The sequence below is a fragment of the Sapajus apella genome, unplaced genomic scaffold (assembly GCF_009761245.1).
Source record: "Sapajus apella isolate SASKATOON/1434 unplaced genomic scaffold, GSC_monkey_1.0 scaffold79, whole genome shotgun sequence".
NCBI classification, from domain to species: domain Eukaryota; kingdom Metazoa; phylum Chordata; class Mammalia; order Primates; family Cebidae; genus Sapajus; species Sapajus apella.
This window is the reverse complement of record NW_022437019.1, coordinates 276319-296844: the sequence shown is the minus strand read 5'-3', so window position 1 is coordinate 296844 and position 20526 is coordinate 276319. Positions and strand designations below refer to the sequence as shown.

At 41.1% G+C, this 20526-nt stretch overlaps 2 protein-coding genes across 5 annotated transcripts in view; one reads left to right on the top strand and one right to left on the bottom strand.

The window, feature by feature from the left end:
• CUNH5orf58 (chromosome unknown C5orf58 homolog) overlaps window positions 1–17884 on the top strand; it is a 43038-nt gene extending 25154 nt beyond the window's left edge. The window contains exons 2-5 of one of the 4 annotated variants that reach the window (XM_032252680.1): window positions 9237–9273; window positions 12744–12816; window positions 13578–13671; window positions 17618–17884. In XM_032252680.1, coding sequence (XP_032108571.1) covers window positions 9239–9273; window positions 12744–12816; window positions 13578–13671; window positions 17618–17769 — 354 coding nt within the window. In that variant the 5' untranslated portion in view covers window positions 9237–9238 and the 3' untranslated portion in view covers window positions 17770–17884. Of the gene's footprint in view, window positions 1–8819; window positions 9274–12732; window positions 12817–13577; window positions 13672–14642; window positions 15685–17617 lie in introns of those variants that run through there. The other 3 variants (XM_032252677.1, XM_032252678.1, XM_032252679.1) reach the window with 3 other exon arrangements.
• A 158-nt stretch (window positions 17885–18042) lies between these two features.
• LCP2 (lymphocyte cytosolic protein 2) overlaps window positions 18043–20526 on the bottom strand; it is a 51972-nt gene continuing 49488 nt past the window's right edge. Inside the window, 1 exon segment of the mRNA XM_032252676.1 lies at window positions 18043–20442. Coding sequence (XP_032108567.1) covers window positions 20320–20442 — 123 coding nt within the window. The 3' untranslated portion in view covers window positions 18043–20319.

The window sequence follows — 20526 nt, the reverse complement described above, 5'->3', positions numbered from 1 at the left end:
TGAGCACTTAGCAACACCTTCCTTCAGCTCCCGTATTCTGCAGCTGTCATATAACATTACGAAGAGCTTTCCAGAATGTTCTCTGATTTTTTAAATGCTTTTAATTCAACAAAGTTACCTGGGGTTGGTTAAATATGGTGTTGCCAGAACTTTCACTATAATGGCATTGCACTCAGAAGCCCCTAGCCTAATCTTGCTTTGCCCTGGGTGGCCGGCATCCAAGATGGCAGACTGTGAGAGCCACAGAGAAAGGGCACCAGAAGGAAAGATCTGTCCAAACAAAGGCATGCTGACCCCAACTCTCCACATCCCAATTTATTGCCCTACCTGCTTTTTTAGCCCCCAAGTGCGACTGGGTGTGAAGCACAAGCAATTCAAGTGATTAAGAAGGGAGTTGCTAATTTAAATGAATAGCTTTGGCAAAATGAGCTCGCCTGAAGAGCTCTGAGGGAGATAATGGTGCCTTGTATTTGGAGGCTAGAGTCAGGATGGTTGTTTATGGTCCTCTAGGGCCAAGCGTTGCTATAGCAACAAATGACTTAGCAACGGTACTGAACAGGCTGTTTCTTTGAAAGAGTTTACATAATAGGGATTACTAGAGTTCTTCCTGGGAAGGATAACTTAAGGACTTTTTCTCCCCTCTTCTTAAGCCTAAGAACATTTGGAGAAAAAGATCCTTTTTCTAAAGCTGTAAAGAAAAAGGGGAAAAAATGACTGAAAGTTTTGAGCTAAAATGTTAGCTGTTACATTCCTTGAGTGGAGAGATTTCAGGTGATGTTTTTGTTTTTCTTTTTGAGTGCTTTTCTGAGTCTTCCATGATGGTTTTGGGTTTGTAACTAGAAGAAATTTCCATTAAAAGTAACAAATTGACCAGTCTGGGTAACATGGGAAGATCTCATCTCTATAAAAATTTAAAAACTAAAAAAATTAGCTGGGCATGGTGGTGCGCACCTGTGGTCCCAGTTACTCCGGAGACTGGGGCAGGAGGATCACTTGAACCCAAGAGGTTGAGACTGTGGGTCATGATGGCAGCACTGCACTCCAGCCTGGGTGACAGGGTGAGATCCTATCTCTAAAATATATAATAATAATACTAAATTGAATATGATAAAATATAACCCTGGAAATGTGAAGAGGGTGCTTTTGACCCAACAAGGACTGGGCCTGGCCTTGGTGGAGGAAATCCCATGGGGGATTTGCAACATTATGGCAGGCTCCTGGCATTTGCTGGCTTTGTGCTGGCTTTGACTACAGGAAAGCACCCCGAAGGTTAATGAGTGGCATGGCCAGTTGGCACCTGGCTGATGGGAGAATTTGGATCCTGCTGCCCTTGGGATGGAGGAAGGGAGGGAGTAATACCACTGCCCAGTCTCCCATTTCACCACCACTTGACCCTGCAGCACTTATGGGGCAACTAGGGAAATCAACATCCTATTAGCTTGTGACAAGTGGGCCAAGGATAATGGAAAAGAACAGGCAGCAGTTAATGTATGATGCCAGAGTTTGGTCAGGGAGCTCATGACTTGGAAGAAAATAAGATTTGGGCCAGGCACCATGGCTCACACCTATAATCCCAGCAATTTGGGAGGCCAAGGTGGACGGATCACTTGAGGTCAGGAGGTCGAGACCAGCCTGACCAACACAGAGAAACCCCATTTCTACTAAAAAAATTAAAAAATCCAAAATTAGCTGGGCGTGGTGGTTCATGCCTGTAATCCCAGCTGCTTGGGAGGCTGAGGCAGGAAAATGGCTTGAACCCAGGAGGCGGAGGTTGCAGTCACCCAAGATTGTGCCACTGCACTCTTGCCTGGGCAACAAGAGTGAAACTCCTTCTCAAAAGAAAGAAAGAAAGAAAAGATTGGAGAGATAGCCAGGATTTTTTTATTTTTTTATTTTTTTTGAGACAGGGTCTCACTCCATCACAAGGTGCCAGGCTGGAGTGCAGTGGTGCGACCTTGGCTCACTGCAACCTCTGCCTCCCAGGTTCAATCAATTCTCCTGCCTCAGCCTCCCCAGCAGCTGGGACTACAGGCGCGCACCACCATGCCCAGATAGCCAGGATATTTATCTTTACATTGTGAATTTGGTAATTCATGAAGATCTTAAGATGTATTTCTCTAAAATGCTTTTCCCAGTGATCAATATCATTGTTTTGTGGGTGGGAATTGAGGGAGCAAGGGAATAGCAGTGGGAAAATAATCTAAGCAAAACTTTCAGCATGTATTTCTTGAGTTCCTTCTGAATAGAATGCATTCATTTCAAGGAATTAATTCACAGTTGTGCAATCATAATATGACAAACTATGTTCATAAACAATATAATCCATATAATAGTTAAAAACCATAGGCTTAGTATCAGACTTGCATTTGAATCCAGTTCTGCAAATAACCAGCTGTATGAGCTTCACTACTTGCTCAAGCTTATAGAAATAGGCAGTGCAGCTGGGATTTGAACCCATGCATATTATTATTCCAGAGGCCTGGATCCTTAAATCAAACAGTTTCGGAATGGAAGGATTTGTGGCTTTCTGGAGTGTCCTCAGACTCCTCTGCTCCATCTACGTGATCTGTCTTGAACCAGCTGCAGTTCTGGCCGTGGAGTGTTCTGCCCGCAGCCTCGTGCACCTGAGAATCTAGGCTCAGGGACACTGTGTTAGGCTCTCCCACCTGCCTCCATTTCTAATTTTGTCAGAGCCATGAATTAAGCTGGAAACAGATCCAATTTATTAGTTCCACTCCTGCTCCATGATTGTGCCCAGAGGCTTGTAGACACACACTGTAAATCACAAAGAATGATAATAATAATAATAATAGTAATAATAATAATAATAAAGAGCTCTCTGTTGAAAGCTGCCTAAGGGGATATCTGTCAGCTTGTTGAGGACCCCCAGAGAGCCAACTTCCTCTTTCCTCATTCCAGAATAAACCACAAGAAGAGGAGTCAGTAAGTGAGGAGAATTTTAAGGCCAAGTGGAGACAAATTCCCAGCCCTGTCCACTTTCTTGGCTAGCCATAAACATTCTTATCCTTCTTTTCTGCAAAAACAGGGAATTTATATATTAATGTACCAAGCCCTTTGCACAGATCAAATGCAATCTTCCCAACAGCTCTATTAGGTAAATACAGCTACTCAAATTATCCTCATTTTATGCATGAGGACACTGAAGAGTTACAGAAAATAAGTAACTCTAGGATGCACAGCTCATTAATTGAGGAGCTAGGATTTAAATCCAGAGCCTCATGATTCTAAAGCCTGAGTTCTTTTTTAGCCACACTAGGCTTCCAGAAATTTCCAGTTCCTTCTTAAAAGTCCTTTTTGAGCATCCCAACCAAAATCCCCAAACTGTGGTCAAGAGAGAATTAGACTAGTGAGGAAAATTTAAACACAGCTTGCCCTCTAACTGTCTGTCTTCTGTAGGGGACTTGCGAAAATTTCTCAATCACTCAGCAAATGATCTCTGGCTCACTGTAAGCCAAGCACCGAACTAAGCATTTGCAGAACAGAGGCAAACAACACCTAACTACAGGCCTCAACAAGTTCAGTCTAGTGGGAGAGACAGATTGGAAAACAAACATGGTGAACCTTTAGGGGTGTTCTCAAGAATGGAGGGGATGAAAAGATGAAGGGAGAAGAGTTTCTAAGCAATGTCCTATGCAACCCTAGAAACAATATGAAGGAGTAGAAGGCTGTGAAAGGGAAATAAGATCTTGGGACCCCAAATTCACTGTGCCAAAAGGAAAGAGATCCTGGAAGCTGTGTCATGAACAACCACAATAAAAAAAAACCTCTGCCTTTGCTTTTGTTCCAAAACCATAGCTACAGATAGAAGGTTGCATATCTCCACAGGAGGCCTTCCTCACCCTGACAATGTCGATGAACAGCTTATCTTCATGGGTATGAGATAAGAGAAGATTAGAAATTGTCCCCACTCCCCACCCTAAGACAAATGTGCATTTGACTGCTTCCTCTATTCCATGTTTACTTTGTCTTATGCAAAGTGAAGACTTACTGAGCATGAGACAACCATATAATTGACTATTCCCTCTACCGCCTCATTTTCACTGCAACATGTGGATCCACAAGAATGTGACTATATCCTCCCTCTGTTTTTTCTTTCCTCTTTCTCATCCTACCCGCTTTCTCCTTTAAATATCAAAGCCCTCAAAATTCTCTTTGGAAAAAATAGTGCCACAGATCTGGCTGTGGCTTGTGTCTCTTTTTCCCAGTTGCATCCTCAACCTTGGCAAAATAAACCTCTGAACTGATTGAGATCTGTCTCGGATACTTTTTGTTCTATAAGGCATAATAAGGCCCAGCCATTTCCCAGCTGGATAATCTGGAGTCCACCCCGAGACTCTCTGAGTGTCAGTTTCCTCAGGCGTACAATACAATGGCAATAAGAATTGTTTCCAAGGCCCTAGCAATTATGAGATCATATAGGCCATGCTTAGCACCCCATTATTCCATCACAAGGTTTCACTTATCATGGAGTCCATGCTGATTCTACTTCTAAACATTTCTCTAATGTCATTGCTATCTCTTTTGTCAATATGTTAAACGAGTCCCAATCATCTTCCCCATGGAAGACTTCAGTACACTCCCAACTGGACTTCTTGTGTCTGTTCTTCTCCCCTTCCAATCTGTTCTCCATTGTGAAGCAAGGATCACCTTTTTAAACCCCAAATATGAGCATATCACCCAATACTATTCCCATTGTCACCTGCTTTAACATACTTCGGTGGCTCCCTACGGGTGTCGGGAGAGAGAACATAACCATCTACACCGCCCTTGGGGTTGTGCCCCTGCTCCCTCTCCAGCCTCATCTCGCCCTGGGTTCCCCCTTGCTCCCTGCATCCCAGCCTTGCTGACATTTTTGCAAGCTCTTCCATCTGCCAGGATGCCTCCTGACACAAGGGCCTGAAACATGCTCTTCCCTCTGCCTGGCAAGCTCTTCTTTCCTTCTCATCTCAGCCTGAATGTCCCCTTTCCAGGGACGCCCTCCCTGAAAGCTGCCCCAGCTGCATCACCTTCCCCACTGGGACGTCTTTCCTTGATAGTGTCTACTTGAATCATCACATAATATGCATTTGTGTGATGTGTGGATTCTAGTCTGTCCCCTTCACCAGACCATGAGCTCCGTGGCTCACCACTGTATGCCTCAAACTTAGCATAGTGTCTAATAAACAAGAGCTGCTCAAGAAAGGTTTGTTGTATGAATATTAAATGCATGGCACTGGGGAAATTTACAAAATTGTGACTTCCTTTTCCTTTGTCTGGGGCTTCCTATACATGAAAGTTCAAAAAATATGTTTTTGTTTGGTGGTTGTTTTAATGAAACAGGCGATTTGTCAAAGTCTCTAACAGTTCAGACCCCTAAGATTTCCCTTTCTGCAGAAGATGGTCAGCAGAGGGCCCCACAGGAGCAATTATTGAAGTCAGGTCAGCAAAAACAGCAGCTGCAGAAAGACACAGCGGATCCTGTGCCCAAATCTCTGTCAGTCCTTGAGCCACTTGGAGAGGACATCACTACCATGGAACCCTGGTCCACTATGCCCAAAAACCGTTTGATCTGGCCTCAAGAAACAGGATTTCATAAGGCAGGAGATTACAGCCCCGCGTAGATTATTTGAATGCAAATCCCTGCTTGCTCCTTAAGCTGTCAGTTTCACGCTTAAGAATTTGTAGTCAAGAGCTCGCACAGTTGGGTAGAATCATGCTTGAGTGTTAGGGGAGATTTGCTTTCTTTGGGGGCCACTTTTCGTTTTCCAGTCAGTAGTTTTATTTCCATTTTAATTTTCCGAGCATCTGCCCGCCAGCAACAGCCTATGGTTTGGAATTCATGACTCTGTTGTGTGTTTACGCACTACGCTTGCTTGTAATTGACAAATTTAAATTCTGGTCATATTTCATTTATTATCCAGACCCAGGGAAAAATCCTAGGCAAAAACCTAATTACAGCAAAAGTGCCACAAGGTAATTGCTGTGGAAGAACTCCTGCAGCAGCAGGGCTGAATATTTCATCCACCCATAAAATGATTATGCTGACAAGATTCTGAAAAATAATAAAATCTGTTTAATAAAAAAGAAGCAAAATATCAGTGTTTTTACACACAAAGTATTAAAACATCCTTCATTTTGGACAGATCCTAAGTCATTTGATTTTTATTCAAATGGTGATCCACAGCCAAGATAGTTCTTTTATCAGAGACTAGGGTTTGGTAATCCCTCCCACATGAGGCTGTGTGGAAGCTTCCAAGCCTGCAATGGCCTTCTGAGTCAGCTTGCCACTGCTTTACTGGATCTCTGGTCTGTGCCCCAGAATCAGAAAGCAGACAGGATGAAAGGAGAATGCCTTTAGTTTAGACTGCTATGACTCCCCTACATTCTCCCTGGCTCCCATGGCGGCTGTCTGTCCTTCTCTCAGAGGACCTAGAGGGCATGCAGATGTGACTTCTGCCCTTGGAGCTTTGTTGAGTCCATCAGGGCGTCTGGGGGTAATTTGCATCTGGGTGTCTCCAACTGTCCAGGATACCACCATAGCAGGGGTCACTCTATTCATTCAGCTACTGAACAAAGATGTATGGAGCACTTACCACGTGCCAGGAATTGTGTTAGGCACAGGGTTGATAACAGTGCACTAGACCCTTGGCTCCTGCCCTTGACAGAGGTATATTATAGTGAAAGAGGCAGGCCAAAACCAAACACAAAAAGTAAACAGAAACATACATCAAGCACAACGAATTCATATTTTTTAAAAATTTATTTATTATACTTTAAGTTTTGGGGTACATGTGCAGATCATACAGGTTTGTTACACAGATATGCACATGCCATGGTGGTTTGCTGCATCCATCGCCCCATCATCTAAATTAGGTATTTCTCCTAATGCTATCCCTCCCCAATACCCCACCCCTATGCTATTCCTCCCCTAGTCCCCCAACCCCCAGGCCCCAGTGTGTGATGTTCCTACTCTGTGTCTGTGTGTTCTCATTGTTCAGCACCCATTTATGAGTGAGAACCTGCGGTGTTTGGTTTTCTGTTCTTGTGTCAGTTTGCTGAGAATGATGGTTTCCAGTTTCATCCATGTCCCTGCAAAGGACATGAACTCATCCTTTTTTATGGCTGCATAGTATTCCATGGTGTGTATGTGCCACATTTTCTTTATCCAGTCTATCATTGATAGGCGTTTGGGTTGGTTCCAAGTCTTTGCTAAGCACAACAAATTATATCAAGTATTGCATGGAAACACAGAAGGGGCTTGGAGAGAGGATGGGGCGATATTAGAGTAAGGCCTCTCTGAACCATAAAGCCAAACAAGGAGCCAATGTGGCAGGCTCAGAAGGAAACAGGTGCCAAACAACTGCTGGCCTATGCCAGGCCTGCGAGGAGAGTGAAGGGAAGGGAGTCTGGAGTTGTGGGGCCTTATGGACCAGAGCCAGGAGTTTGGTATCTATTCTATTATGGGAAACGCTTGGGAGGTTTTAAAGCAGGGGAAAGACACAATTCCATTTACATTTTAAAAAGCTCATCCCGCTAGAGGCTGGATCATGTAGAGTGGCTCTTAGGGACAAGCGTGGTGGGTGGTGGCAGACAGGAAGAAGGTTATTGCAGCACAGGGCAGCACCAGGGCAGCGGGAGTAGAGGCAGGAATAAAGAGAGTTTTTGAGTATGGGCATTTACACACAAAAACATAATTATTTTACAAATCATCTAACATCTCAGATCTTAGCACTAGACTTTCCATTATGATGGCAAGTAAAACTAGAGACCAAAAAATAAAATAAAATACAGCATAATCCTGGCACTTTGGGAGGCTGAGACAGGTAAGACACCTGAGGTCAGGAGTTTGAGACCAGCCTGGCCAACAGAGTGAAACCCTGTCTCTACTAAAAATACAAAGTGTGGTGGCATGCACCTGTAATCCCAGCTACTCGGGAGGCTGAGGCAGGAGAACTGTTTGAACCCAGGTGGCCGAAATTGATTGCAGTGAGCCGAGGTCGTGCCACTGCACTCCAGCCTGGGTAACAGAGTGAGACTCCTTCTCAAATAAATAAATATAAAATAGAACACTAGGAAATAAAAGAAATAAAGACCTAAATTGGAACTTGAAGCTGGGATACCCATCTCCTTTTTCTCACTTCAGAGAATGCAGACTTTGAATCTTTGTATCCTGCTGGGCTGGGAGATGTCTCCCATCCCCAATGTTTTTCCTAATTGAGTGGTCCTTATTTATGACTGAAAATTATATAAGTACTTATGGAAAAAAACCCACTTGGATTCTGGCCTCGGTTACCAAAATAAGTTTCAATCAAGCTCCCACTGTTTGAGACTTGTATAAGATGCCCAGTGAACCTGCCAGCCAGTGTTTCTCAAACGTGTTCCAAAGACCTCCTAGGTTAAAATAGGAGTCAGGAGGGCAGGGGATTAAAAATGCAGATTTAGGGAGCCCCCCTTAAATCCACTAAAGCCGTCTTTGTGGTGGGCCCCAGAATCTGCATTTTCACAAGCTCCCTAAGTTGTGCACTGTAGGGTCTGAGAAGCTCTGCCTTGAAGTGATTTGTATCATGCTGAGAAATGACCTGTTAGGCTAAAATATAGAGAAGGAGGTGGAGTTAAAATTATGACTAGGCTAAATAAATAAACACAAAGAAATAAAATCACCCTCAAATCTCATTATCACTAAGGTTAATAATCATTGTAAACAGTTTGGCAGATAATCTTCCAAACCTGCCTTTATGCACATATGCATTCTTTACTTTTTTTTTTTTTTAATAATAAAAGGTGAGTACACCTTTATATTCTGTTGGAATTGACTTCATGAACACAATATGTCTTTTGATAAAGACACTCATTCTTCATTGCCCGGATGCTGATGAGGGCACAGTGAGGGAGGATGGGGCAATGCCCAGAGGGAAATGACATCTACCAGGATCTATGTCTTTAATAATCGGAGGAGGTATTGTAGGGAAATGGATGGCTGACATGAGACAATTAGAAACATATTTTATTTTGGAACAGACAGGTACTCTCTGATTGGTGGATCTCTGGAAATTAACACAAATTGTGTCATGAATATGCCTTGCTGGATGAAGGCGTCTTCTGAAAAGCCAAGCACAAAGAGTTTTCAGACAAAAAGGCATAGCAAGCGACTGTCAAAACACAGTGCCATGTTGAATACCATCAGCTTCCGTCCATCTGCTGTCTCAAAAAAACCTAGCTTCTCTCTTGCATTCCAGGGATGCTGACAGAAGAGGAGAGCCAGATTCCAGCACAGTAAGTTTATGTTTTATTATTTTGGACATCACGGTGGAAAACTTCAACATTCTCTCGGCTTTCGCATCTACTGAATCTACAAGGTTTCATACTGTTTGCTTTTCTTTTGAAGTGTTTTGGGTAGAGAGTTGCCAGATTTAGCAAATAAAAATACAGGCTTTCCCATTAAATTTAAATCTCAGATCAACAACAAACATATTTTGAGCATCAGTGGGGGACATACAACATTCAGGACATACTTTTATTAAAGCGTCTGTTGTTTCTCTGGAATTCAAATTTAACTGGGTGTCCTATGTTACATCTCACTACCCTATTCAGAGGGAAATATTGATACAGAATTGAAATTTCTTAATTAGAAGTGAAAATCCTTCAGCTAACCTAGGAGCAGTGTGGATGTTCATTAACAACATCCTTCTGTGTTTCAGAAGTGTTGCTCCTAAAGAAAAAATGAAAATGACTCTGGATAATGTAACATCAGCTACCTGAAGAAGACAGTGGGCAGGGACTCCAGTTTTAGTTTGCACCAGAGTAGCAGAAGTCAGCTGGCTTCTTGCTTCCTTTAAGTGATTGACTGTGAGGAAGGCAATCGTTGTTCAGATACACAGGAATCTACTTAATCTTTCAAATGCTGGTCATGCTCCCCAGATAATGATCCAACACGTGCTTATGTTGCTGCTGCTCAAATTAGTGCACGCAGGGGTTGTACGAAGTCAGGTTCAGAAGGGAGTTGATGCTCCAACAGGGAGCCGGTCCCTAGACACAGAGGCCAGCACTTTTAATTGATAATGAGCAGACGGAAGAGGAAAATGGGAACTCTGAGGTCTAGTGGAAGAAGTGAAATAATTTACTCAATTGGTTTTCCTGGAAAGGAAGACTTTATGTCAAGAATCTGTAATAAAATTAGCCAAGGCGCTTGACTCCATAAGATGCCTAATCACCTTGCTGGTCTACAGCACCTTTTTCTCTTTATGGGAGCATTTATCAGTTTTTTAATCTCCTTTGTTTGATTAACATTAGAATCAACAACTGTAACATGTGTTAGGTTCCAGTAAACTGTTGTATTTGCAAACTTATTATGGAAGACAGATTTTTTTTTAGGGCCTTAGCCATAATAGTCTCAAGCCCTAAGTAGCAAACAATGCTTTTATACTTTTATTTTATTAGGAAAAAAAAACACACAAAGAGACAAAATCTGTAGTTATTTAAGAAGGGAAGACACTGCAATAAGTAGTCATCACTGCTCCAACACAGTTTTATAGAGGGAAATATATTATTAAATCTATATTTTTCTGAGTTTCTAATCTTTTTTCCTCTTAGAACATTTATTTAAAAGGAACACAAAGTTGATTCCTCTTTGTGAATAACTAATGGCTTAATGATGATCTATTCCAAACAGCAATAGTTTGAATCTATTCATAACAAGTAGTCAGACTTTTGGATGGATCCAAGGCCTTTAGATTCTGCCAAAAATCCTGTGGATTCTAATTCTCAGGTAATAGAGTCGTGGCAGCTCCTGCAAACACTTAATGCACCCCAAAATGAATTCGGTGTGATTGGGCCTATGGGACACTCCATCCTACCCAAACCCAGTTCCCATCATCACTTGATTTTCAGGTTTCTCAGTCTCAATGTTATCTCCATCCATCTACTTTAAAAATCTACTTTTCCTAAACACCTTTGTTTCTCCTGCAGTTATCTACAGGGAGTTTCTAAAGGTGAAGCAGTTTTTACTTCTTCATCATCAAAATAAGTGAGGGGGAGAAAGGATACATTCTGTACGCTTTATTATCATTCCTATAAAATGTATACATTTTATAGGAATAATAGCTAACAGTTACGGGACACTTGTCATCTGCCAAGCACCTCTGACGCATTATCTCACTTAACCCTCAAAGTAACCCGGGAAGGCAGTTATTATTGTTCCGTAGGATAGGTGAGGACATCTGCACTCTGAATGGTTAATCCCTTATGTGCATCTATACAACTAAGCAGGTGACAGAATAGGATTCAAACCCAAGCTGCTTTAGTCCAAAGTCTACCCTTAACGCTACTGCTATCCTGTGCATCTTAAATGCAGATAAGGGTTGCAAAGGCCTGGTACACAGGGCGACAGAAAATGTCAGCGCTTTCTCTCCCCACGTGTCAGCGCAAGTCAGTTGTAACCCGCATCCAGAACCTTCTTCGTAGGGGGCCTTGCCTGGGACTACAACTCCCAGGATGCCGCAGGCAGAGAAGCTGGCCAATCAGGGGGCACGGCTTTGCCTTCCCGTGGGCACCCGGCGCCTAACTGTCAGAACCTCGGTGACGGTTGGCAGGGTGGGTAGTGGTGGCTACTAGGTCTTGAAGGAGCCTAATCTGGTTTGGGAAGGTGACAACCGCTGAAATTTCCAGGCTGCCCAAGGATCCATCTCCACCACCCAGGGGTGGGCAGTGGGCTGGGCTGGCCTCCGGGCCTCACACCCCGCGGGGCCAGGGCTTCTCCCCGGAGTCGGTTGGGCTGAGAAAGGGGCGGTTGGCTGGTGGGTGGGCGGCTGGTGGCTGTCCGAAGGCCGGCTCACTCTGGGGGCATTTTACATTGCCCTAATCCTGTCCACTTGGCAAGAAACCACCAAGAAGCTTACTAAGCCCCTAAGGTTCCTTCCAAATCCTGCCTGGGAGGGCGAGGACTGTGGAAACTTCCAGCTGCCTCACACTCCATCTTTAGCCGTCGATTAGGTGGTTCGGCCGCTCACGGCCCCACAGATCTGGGGTGCTTCATGGGCCGCTGGGTCGCTGAGGGCCCCAAAGATTTGGGGCTCCTCCCAGGTGTCGGTTGGGCCAAGGAGGAGGCTGGGCTTTCAGAATAGAACCTGCGGTGCTAACGATGGCTCCCTAGGGCTGAGGGCCTGGGCGGTGTCCTGTGGCGCGGAGATGGCACCTTAGTAATATCAGGCCTTGAGTCTGCGACATCCTGGCTTCTGGGCCCCCATTCCCTCGTCACCTACAGCCTGGTCTCTGCTTCCCCACTCCTGGTGAATTACGGTTGGAGCAGCCTCTCCTTTCTGGATAGTGGCTCGACCGAGCTCCCTGGGGAGGGCTTGACCCGGCCCTGTCCTGCCTCCAGTCCAGTGCCAGCCACACGCCACTGTGCCCTCACCCCACCATCCCACTGGGCACTCGAGGGCCCTGGAGAACCGGACCCCAGAGCGGAGAGAGGCCACTGTCTTGGACTCTAAAACCATTTGGTTTCTGCTTTACGTTTTTTTTTTGTTTGTTTGTTTGTTTTAACATTTTTTCCCCTCATTGTTGAAGTTCTTTAATTCCACTACTCTACCCCATGTTTAAAATACCATCTTTCTTTTTTCCTCTAACTTTTTAATTTGGCATGCCCAAGGAACATAGTTGACTTCCCAGAGTATAGGGGATGGGGGGCAGTTGCAGAGTGCATTTTACTCATTAATATCTGGGAAACAAAATCAGTTCTTTCGCAGTGGCTCTGAAGTGAGAGAAATTGGAGAAATTCTCCGTGCTCAGGAAAAGGTAGAGGAAAAGATCGACTTAAAGGTTGGTTTCTTTTCATTATTTTGGACAAGCACCTTGACCCATAACTGCCCACCTCTCACACTGCTGGAATTGTCTATGCCAATTGAGGTTGAGTTTTTCAAGTCATTTTGAGAGAGTGAACAGCTTGAGACTAGCTTCTAGTGAACCACCTCTCTGTATATTTGTATGTGAAACAAATTGGTTAAATACAGGTACTGTATAACATAGTAATGTATTAATGTATACATTTCAGTTAACCAAAATTAAAATGTCACCCACTCCCAAAACTAAACTAGCCATTTGCTGTCCTCTTAGCGAATTATAATTGAATTATCCTCTTAATGAATTATAATCAAATTCTTTTTTGAGTTTCACTGTGTACTTAAATCTTATGTGGACCCTTTTATTAAGTTAGAAAAAGACATGGACTTACAGAAAATTAGAGAAGATCTTAACACAAATGCTAAATTGTAAGGTAGTTTATAAGTGCTGAAGCTTTCTGAAAAGGGGCGTCTTCATTTCCATTGTAAGCCCTATCTTGTGGATATGGTTTGATTAAGGAAAGAACCTCATCCTATGAATTCCAGCTGAAGTTTTCAGTTGGAAAAATATTACATAACACACTGATGCCTTTTGATGTTAGAATTCTAACCATTTAAAAAGATTTGTTTCATAGTTATTTCTGAAATAACAGATTTATAGAAATACTGAAAATGCAAGTATTTTTAAAAAACACATAAATACTGATTTATACATTGTTTCTGTTTTTCTTTTAAAATCAGATGGGTGACACGAGTGTTACTGATCATAAGCTACATGTGGAGAAAATAATTAAAAATATTAATACAATTTCTCTGGAGTTGAAGAAGATAAAAGGTAAGTATTCAATCACTAAAATGTTTGCATATATCATTGTTATAAAATAAATAGTAGAGCCAATTTGTGTTTCTGCTGGGGTATAAATGAATTTTACCCACTCATTAGGATTTCTCTATTTCTTAAGAATGTTTGCAATGTAAGTGAACTAGATCTCTAAAGACAGATTATGTTTGACTTTGGAGTTAGCAGACCTGAATTCCCATCCCTGACACTAACAGGCTTATCACTTTGTCTAAGCTCTGTAAATTTTACTTCCCTTTCTTCCCTTCATCACACCATTACAACGCTATATCACATTCTGCAACATTCATTGTCTTTATGAACTCTTACTAAGCCACATAAGGTTCATTCCAAATTAAAAAGTATAAATGAGATTCTGTGACTTAAAACTTCTTCATTTTCAGCAGATTCATATAGTAGGATTAGACCTTATAGGTCATGATGTTTAGTCACTCGCCTCACAGACATATTCTGTTATTTTATTCCAAGCACATACAATCACAATTCTGTGACTGGATATTTCTAGGGATAATCTATTCCTGACCAAGCATGTCTTACCTTGGGAAACTTCCTGTCTCACTAGTCAGTCCATTCCATTTTAAACAATTCCTCCTTATGGGCTAGCTGAAATCTTCCCCTATTGCTTTCACCTAAGAGTCCTATTTCTAACCATGAAAACCACACTGAATATGTAGTTTAAGGCCTACAATTATAAGTAACAAAAAGACCAACTTAACTTTTACAGTAAGGAAAAACAAGAAGATCCAAGGTAGCTCAGCCCTAAAGTTAATTCAGATGTTTAAAGGTTTTGTCGGGGACCAGGTTCTTTCTATCTTTCTGCTCTTTCATGTTCACTCTCTTTATCACTTCCCAATGGTCATTACCTTCAGAGGTGGGCGTGTATAGACAGTCTCTTTTTATAAGTCTTTTCCCGGATCCCTCCAGCACATTTCCCTTTCATTGGCCAGATGTGCATCACATGCTGATGCTTACAGCAGCCACAGCCAAGGGGACTGGGACTGCCAAGACTGGTTTGGACCAGTCAGAACTTACTACTGGAGCTGGGGAAAGGAGCACCTCAAATGAAATCAAGCTGTGACACCAAGAAGAAGAGGGCGTGGCCATTAGTTTGGCACCAAATAGTGAGTGCCTATTATACTTTTTTCATGTGTTCTCCTAGGACAGCATTTCCTAGACTTTGATCTGTGAACCCCGCTGTTTCAAAAGATGTTAGTAGATGGTGTATAGTAGAACAGAGTCCATGCTTTTATGATCAAATAAGTTTGGGAAGTGCTTTATGCTATGTATTTCACAAATTTACAGTGCATATTAACAAAGGCTCTGAAGAGTATGATGTTAAAGAAATCTGACTACCATTAATTCATCACTTCTCAAAACCAGTCTCAACACCACCGTGAAGATTCTCTTTCTAAAATGCAAATCTGCAGAAAACCTTCATTGGCTCCCCATTGTCCTCAGAATGGACTATATGACCTGTTGAGATCAGGCCCCTCCTTTCCTCTCTAGTCTCTTACTCTGTTCTTCCTGCATGTTCTGTGCTTTAACCATACTGAACTATTTGCATATCCACAAGTGCTCTTCTGTATCTGCTTCAACACATACTTGTCCTGAAATCTCACTGTTATACCCCACCTCCACCACACCAGGTTAACTACTAGCAGTCAAGGTCTCTTACATTGGAAAACTTTTTTTGAGTCGGTGTGTTATCCCTTCTGCCCTTTCCTGTCTACCTGTTATGCTGTTTTATAATTGTGTATTTCCTTACGTTTCTTATCCCTGCTCAACTGTAAGCTCCTTAGGGGTATTTCTAGCACTTAACACTGTGCCTTGATTGCTTGAATTCTTGAAAAATGTTTATTAAATGAATAAATCGTTTTGGATGCTTGAACTCATTTAAAACAATTAAGAAGCTTTAGATTCCTCCCACACTTGATTATATAATTTTTCTAGTTTGGAGATTATTCTTTCCTGAAATAAAATGTAATAACTCTGATAGATGTTTTCTTGAGGCATTGTATAGCTAGGTCAGGCAGTTAGGCTCTGAGGGACCTGTAGAGCTACACTCGGAAGATGGACTTCTGGTAAATATAGAGGATTAAATGAACACTCTGTGCACCGTCATTTCCTTCCCTAAATAGTAATGTCATCAGCTAACCTTTATAGCATTTACCATAATCCAGGGATTGTCTAAGAGCTCTACACAAATGAACTCTCTTTATAATAATCCTATGAGGTAGGAACTATTGCCATTGGCATTTACAGATGTGTAAATAAGACAAAGAGATTTAACTTTCTCAAGGTTAAGCAGCTAGTCAGCGGTAGACCTGAGATTCAAATTTAAGTGATTTTTAAAGAGACAAAAATCCACAAGAGATTCCAAGAAGAGATAACAGAACAAAAAACAAATGGAGAAGCAAATAGACAAGTCTGAACCCCAAAGTCCAAAAATCTGAACCCCAAGCTGGCTCAGTAAAGCCAAAAATAGCCCCTACGACAGAATTCATGGTGGCACCAGAAACTTCTGGAAGTAGGGGTGAAATCTGGATCACAACAGGAGGACTAGTTAAATATTTAAGAATTGTAGCTCCCTAAGGTCTCTTCTGCCCTCTGCATAGCTGGGCAGCTGTCCCTTCACTGTGACAAAAGACTTGAGGTTGAAACGAGTCTTAGGATTTCTGCCCTGGGGCCACTAGTCATAGGTTGAGGGAGAGTACTGTACTGTAAAGAAGGATGATGAAACAAAGTTTACATATCAAATTATAAGACCTCCGGTTTTTTTTTTTTTTTTTTTTTTTTCTTCATGGGCTACCAAAATACTGGCAACCAGACTTATACCCTCCATGTAGATTTTCCTTTCGGGAATCTGACCAGCCTAAGATGAAAGATCTAAAGATACTAATAGCAGAAATTATCATAAAATAGCCCAGCCAGATCACCCCACATTATTGACTACCACAGGTGCAGAACTTCCAATTGTCTTTTTGGCGACACAGTCTTATTAGCACTAGCTGTACAGCAGTGCTAATAAGCAATTAGTTCATATCGGAGCAAATCAGAAGGCTCCAGGAGAGGAGAGACATTTAACAATAGAATAGCTAAAGCGTTGAATAAGCCAAGAGGAAATTTACTCAACTGGAGGATATTTGGGATAAATTTCTGATAATGAAGCAATGAAAAAGCCCATTTATTAACTCTGATGGGTTGTGTGCAGGAAGGAAAATGTCATACAACAAGAGTCGGCTGTGAAGAATATTTGTATAATTAATATTTAAACATTAAATACTTGAACTAAGCAAAAATTTTTCCCTAAGTATATTGTGAGAGAAGAGGGTGAGTGAAAGAGCTGTATCTTAATATTCTGTGTCAGGGGCAGGTAACACTGAAAATTGAAAAAAAAAAATCAAATAAGCATGTCATTTAGCGATATGGAGGTAAACACCACCGCACCCCTTACACCAATAAAAATTCTCAAAACAGACACACCAAAACTACCAAAGCAACAAAAACAAAGTGAGCTAAAAAAATAATAATAATAAAATAAATTAAAAGTGGTTGCCTCTGGGAGATTGGAACTGCAATTTTTTGTAACATGCCTTAAACTTATCTGATTCTTGGGAATATATACATGGATAACTTAGATAAAAATAAGTTAAAACCATATAAGTCAAATTTGTATAAATCAAGTTACAATTTAGCTGAGAAGTTGGGCTAAAGAGCCCCCTTTTAGTAAATTTTTATGCCATGCTTATTTTGTAATACATAAATCTTATTTTAAATTAGAATGGGGCACACTTAAGCTGTGGTTTGATCACTAATCACTTGAAAAACTAAATTAGAAATTAGGAAGAAATAGCTACTTTAAGCAATAATAGTTTTTTATGACATATGTGCTAAAATATAACTTCTGTTTTGTTTTATACAGAGCTCTCCCAGTTATTGCTTTGTGACCTTACCCTACATTTTAATCATCCCATGAAGACTGAGAACTTAACAGAAGCAGAAAGAAACGACCCCCTCTTTGAAGAGGCTAAAATATCAGATGTATCCCATGTTTCTAACAGTTTTTCTATCTGATTTCTTATTTGTTTGTTGTGAGTTTATTTTTGAATTAACAAATATTTGGGAGAATTGAGTTTACTGATTTGTATATATATAATTTAAAACAAAATTAAAATAATGTTGTAAAGCAGTTTATGTTCTTGAAGGCTGCTGTTTAATGTTTCTCAGAATGGCTTAACCTACCTCCCTGATTGCAAGCGTATGACATAGGAAATTAGCCATGGGTCACTGCTTATCCTTTCGCTTATGCTTGAATTTGGCTCAGGTTGAAAGAGAGCTACTAAATTATTAACTGATGGTATGAGTTTATATTAATCAGAACTCTCCTGTTAGTGAGTGCCAAGCACAACTCAACCAGCTGAAGCATTTGAGTCATGTGAGTTGGAAGTCCATGGTTGGTAGATTTCAGTGACCCCAATAATTCGTCTATCCTTTTACTGTGTTTTTGTATGTTGGCCTCATTCTCGTCTACAGCAGACTGGTTCTTATAGATAATTGGTAAATGGGAGTAGTTGCAGGGCAGCAGACAGCTACAAGTATATAGCATTGCCTTTTGGGGACCCCAGATAAAAGATCTTGTCACAGGCTTCATGTGTAACATTCCAGAGAGTGACCCTGACTGACCCAGCTTTAGTAAGATATTTATCACTGAGCAGGATTCTGAGCAACTCCCATTGATGCATCTGGGATCACATACAAGAAAAGAGGCAAGGCCTAGCCAAAAGGAGTTGCCGGTGCTTGAAAGAAAATGCTAGTCATGAAAATATCAGCTTCCCAACATTGACTTCAGTCATAGCCGTGGAATAGAACATCTTAATTCTAATGGCCCATTCCACCAGGAGACTTAAAATGCATGTTTGATTTATAAACATGATTCACTACCAAATCGTTGCTTTGAAATCTGTCAGGTCCTTTGTTTTATATATTTTTGAACCCTAAGAATAGAATATGGTGAAGCAAGACAAGTGAACTTACTCCATGCGAGAACCTATGGTGTATGCTATCCTGACTACCTTGCAACTAGCTCACTTGTTTAACACAGAAGAGCCACTAAGTAAATGCTTGCTGAATAGCCTGTTGTATAGACATGTAAATGAATGCAGGGTTTTCAGCCTTAGAACTCCCAAGTTTTGGACCTAAACTGAAAACTTCTGGTTAAGGATGAGATTTTGGGAGACACAATTTTTATCATTAGTTAAAAGTCTCTACATTCCATATACTCCTTATCTTAGCCTATCATGAGATTTAAACTGGTGACTTCTTAGATTCCTTCCAATATTCTTTTTATTGGTTCGTGAAAATGAAGATGCAAGATATTCTTCTCCATTCCGAAAACTTGTAGATTAAACAGAAATGCCAAAAATTGTTGCTAATAAAAGTTGTTCAATAATAACCAAGGTCCCAATGGGAAAAATTTGAAAAACAACGGATTGTCACTGTTTGGCTGAATACTAGTTTTTTAATCTGGCTGAATGCCTATACTTTTTGTTAAGTGAGATTTGTAAACTAAAGGAAAGAGCTGAATTCCTTCAAAGCACTTATACAGCCTGTTTGGAAAGGATGAGGAGAAGGGGCTTTATGGCAGAGCTGTCAGGGGGATGACAAGAGATTGAAGAGCCATATCAAATAGGAAAGTCTGAACAAATTTAAAGTGTTGCTCCCTTGTCTTCCCAGGAGGCCTTTGGTAAAATCTATATCCCTGGACAATGTTTTTGGGGTTGGGGGAAGGTGGGGGTGTGTGTGATGTTGCTGTGGGTGTGGGGATGTGAAGAAATGCCAACTTAACCCCAGATGTGTTAATGAAACCTACATCCACAATCCACCAAAGTCTCGTCCATAAATTGAAAATGTTTTCTTTTGCTATTTGTAGTTTAAATTTTTTTAAGACAGAAAAATAACAGTATGGACTAAAAGTCAATAAAGTTGTTTTAGGAAACCAAAAAATTAAAGCAAAAGACTTTTAATCCCAGAAGTTATCTCAACATGCATTTATCTTTTCATAAAAAATTACATAAAAATTCCCCCAGGAAAGAATACCAAATAAGTAAGAATAAAATTGTATTTTTGAAGGCTCTTAAATTATTGCTGCTGAGAAAATGAGGTTTAGTCATTTTCAAATTACATGTATAAAACTAATGAATGCCTCTGACTGACAGAGGTTTGGCTGTAAAAACAAATCAGTTTTATGTGATGCCAATTAACTATTACTGTTTCAGTGTTTTAAAACTTGCCCCAAATTGTTTCTGTAGCTGTGTAAACTACTGCATTTTGAAATGGATATTAAAAAAATACACAATTTTAAAAAAGTGAATTATTACAGTGCACTACTAGACTTCAAGTGTGAACATTACTCATGCACTTTACAAACATTGAAGAAGAATAAATAAATTATGGGAATTTGACAGTCTTCATTTCAAACACTGTTTTTAAAGGAAAGGATAATACCCTTGTGTTCATGGGGAAGGGTTAAACTCAGTCCTAAGTGTTTATCCGTTGACCAAAGCTGATTGATCTCGTGTTGGCAACAGAGGCAGGAGGACGGTTCATTTGCTCAGCTACAACTTGCTATGGGTATCCTGCAGCATGCGTTAATGTGCACTGGTATCTGGAACCTCGGTTTTTCCCATCAATGAGCAGAAGTGGCATTTTCCTGAAGTAGTCAATAATATCTGACACAGACAGAAAGTCCTGAAAGAGTCAAGATAGGGAGATGAGTCAGCATTGGAATGAAAAGCATGAACTTCACCCTCAGTTTTTTTTATCTGTATAATA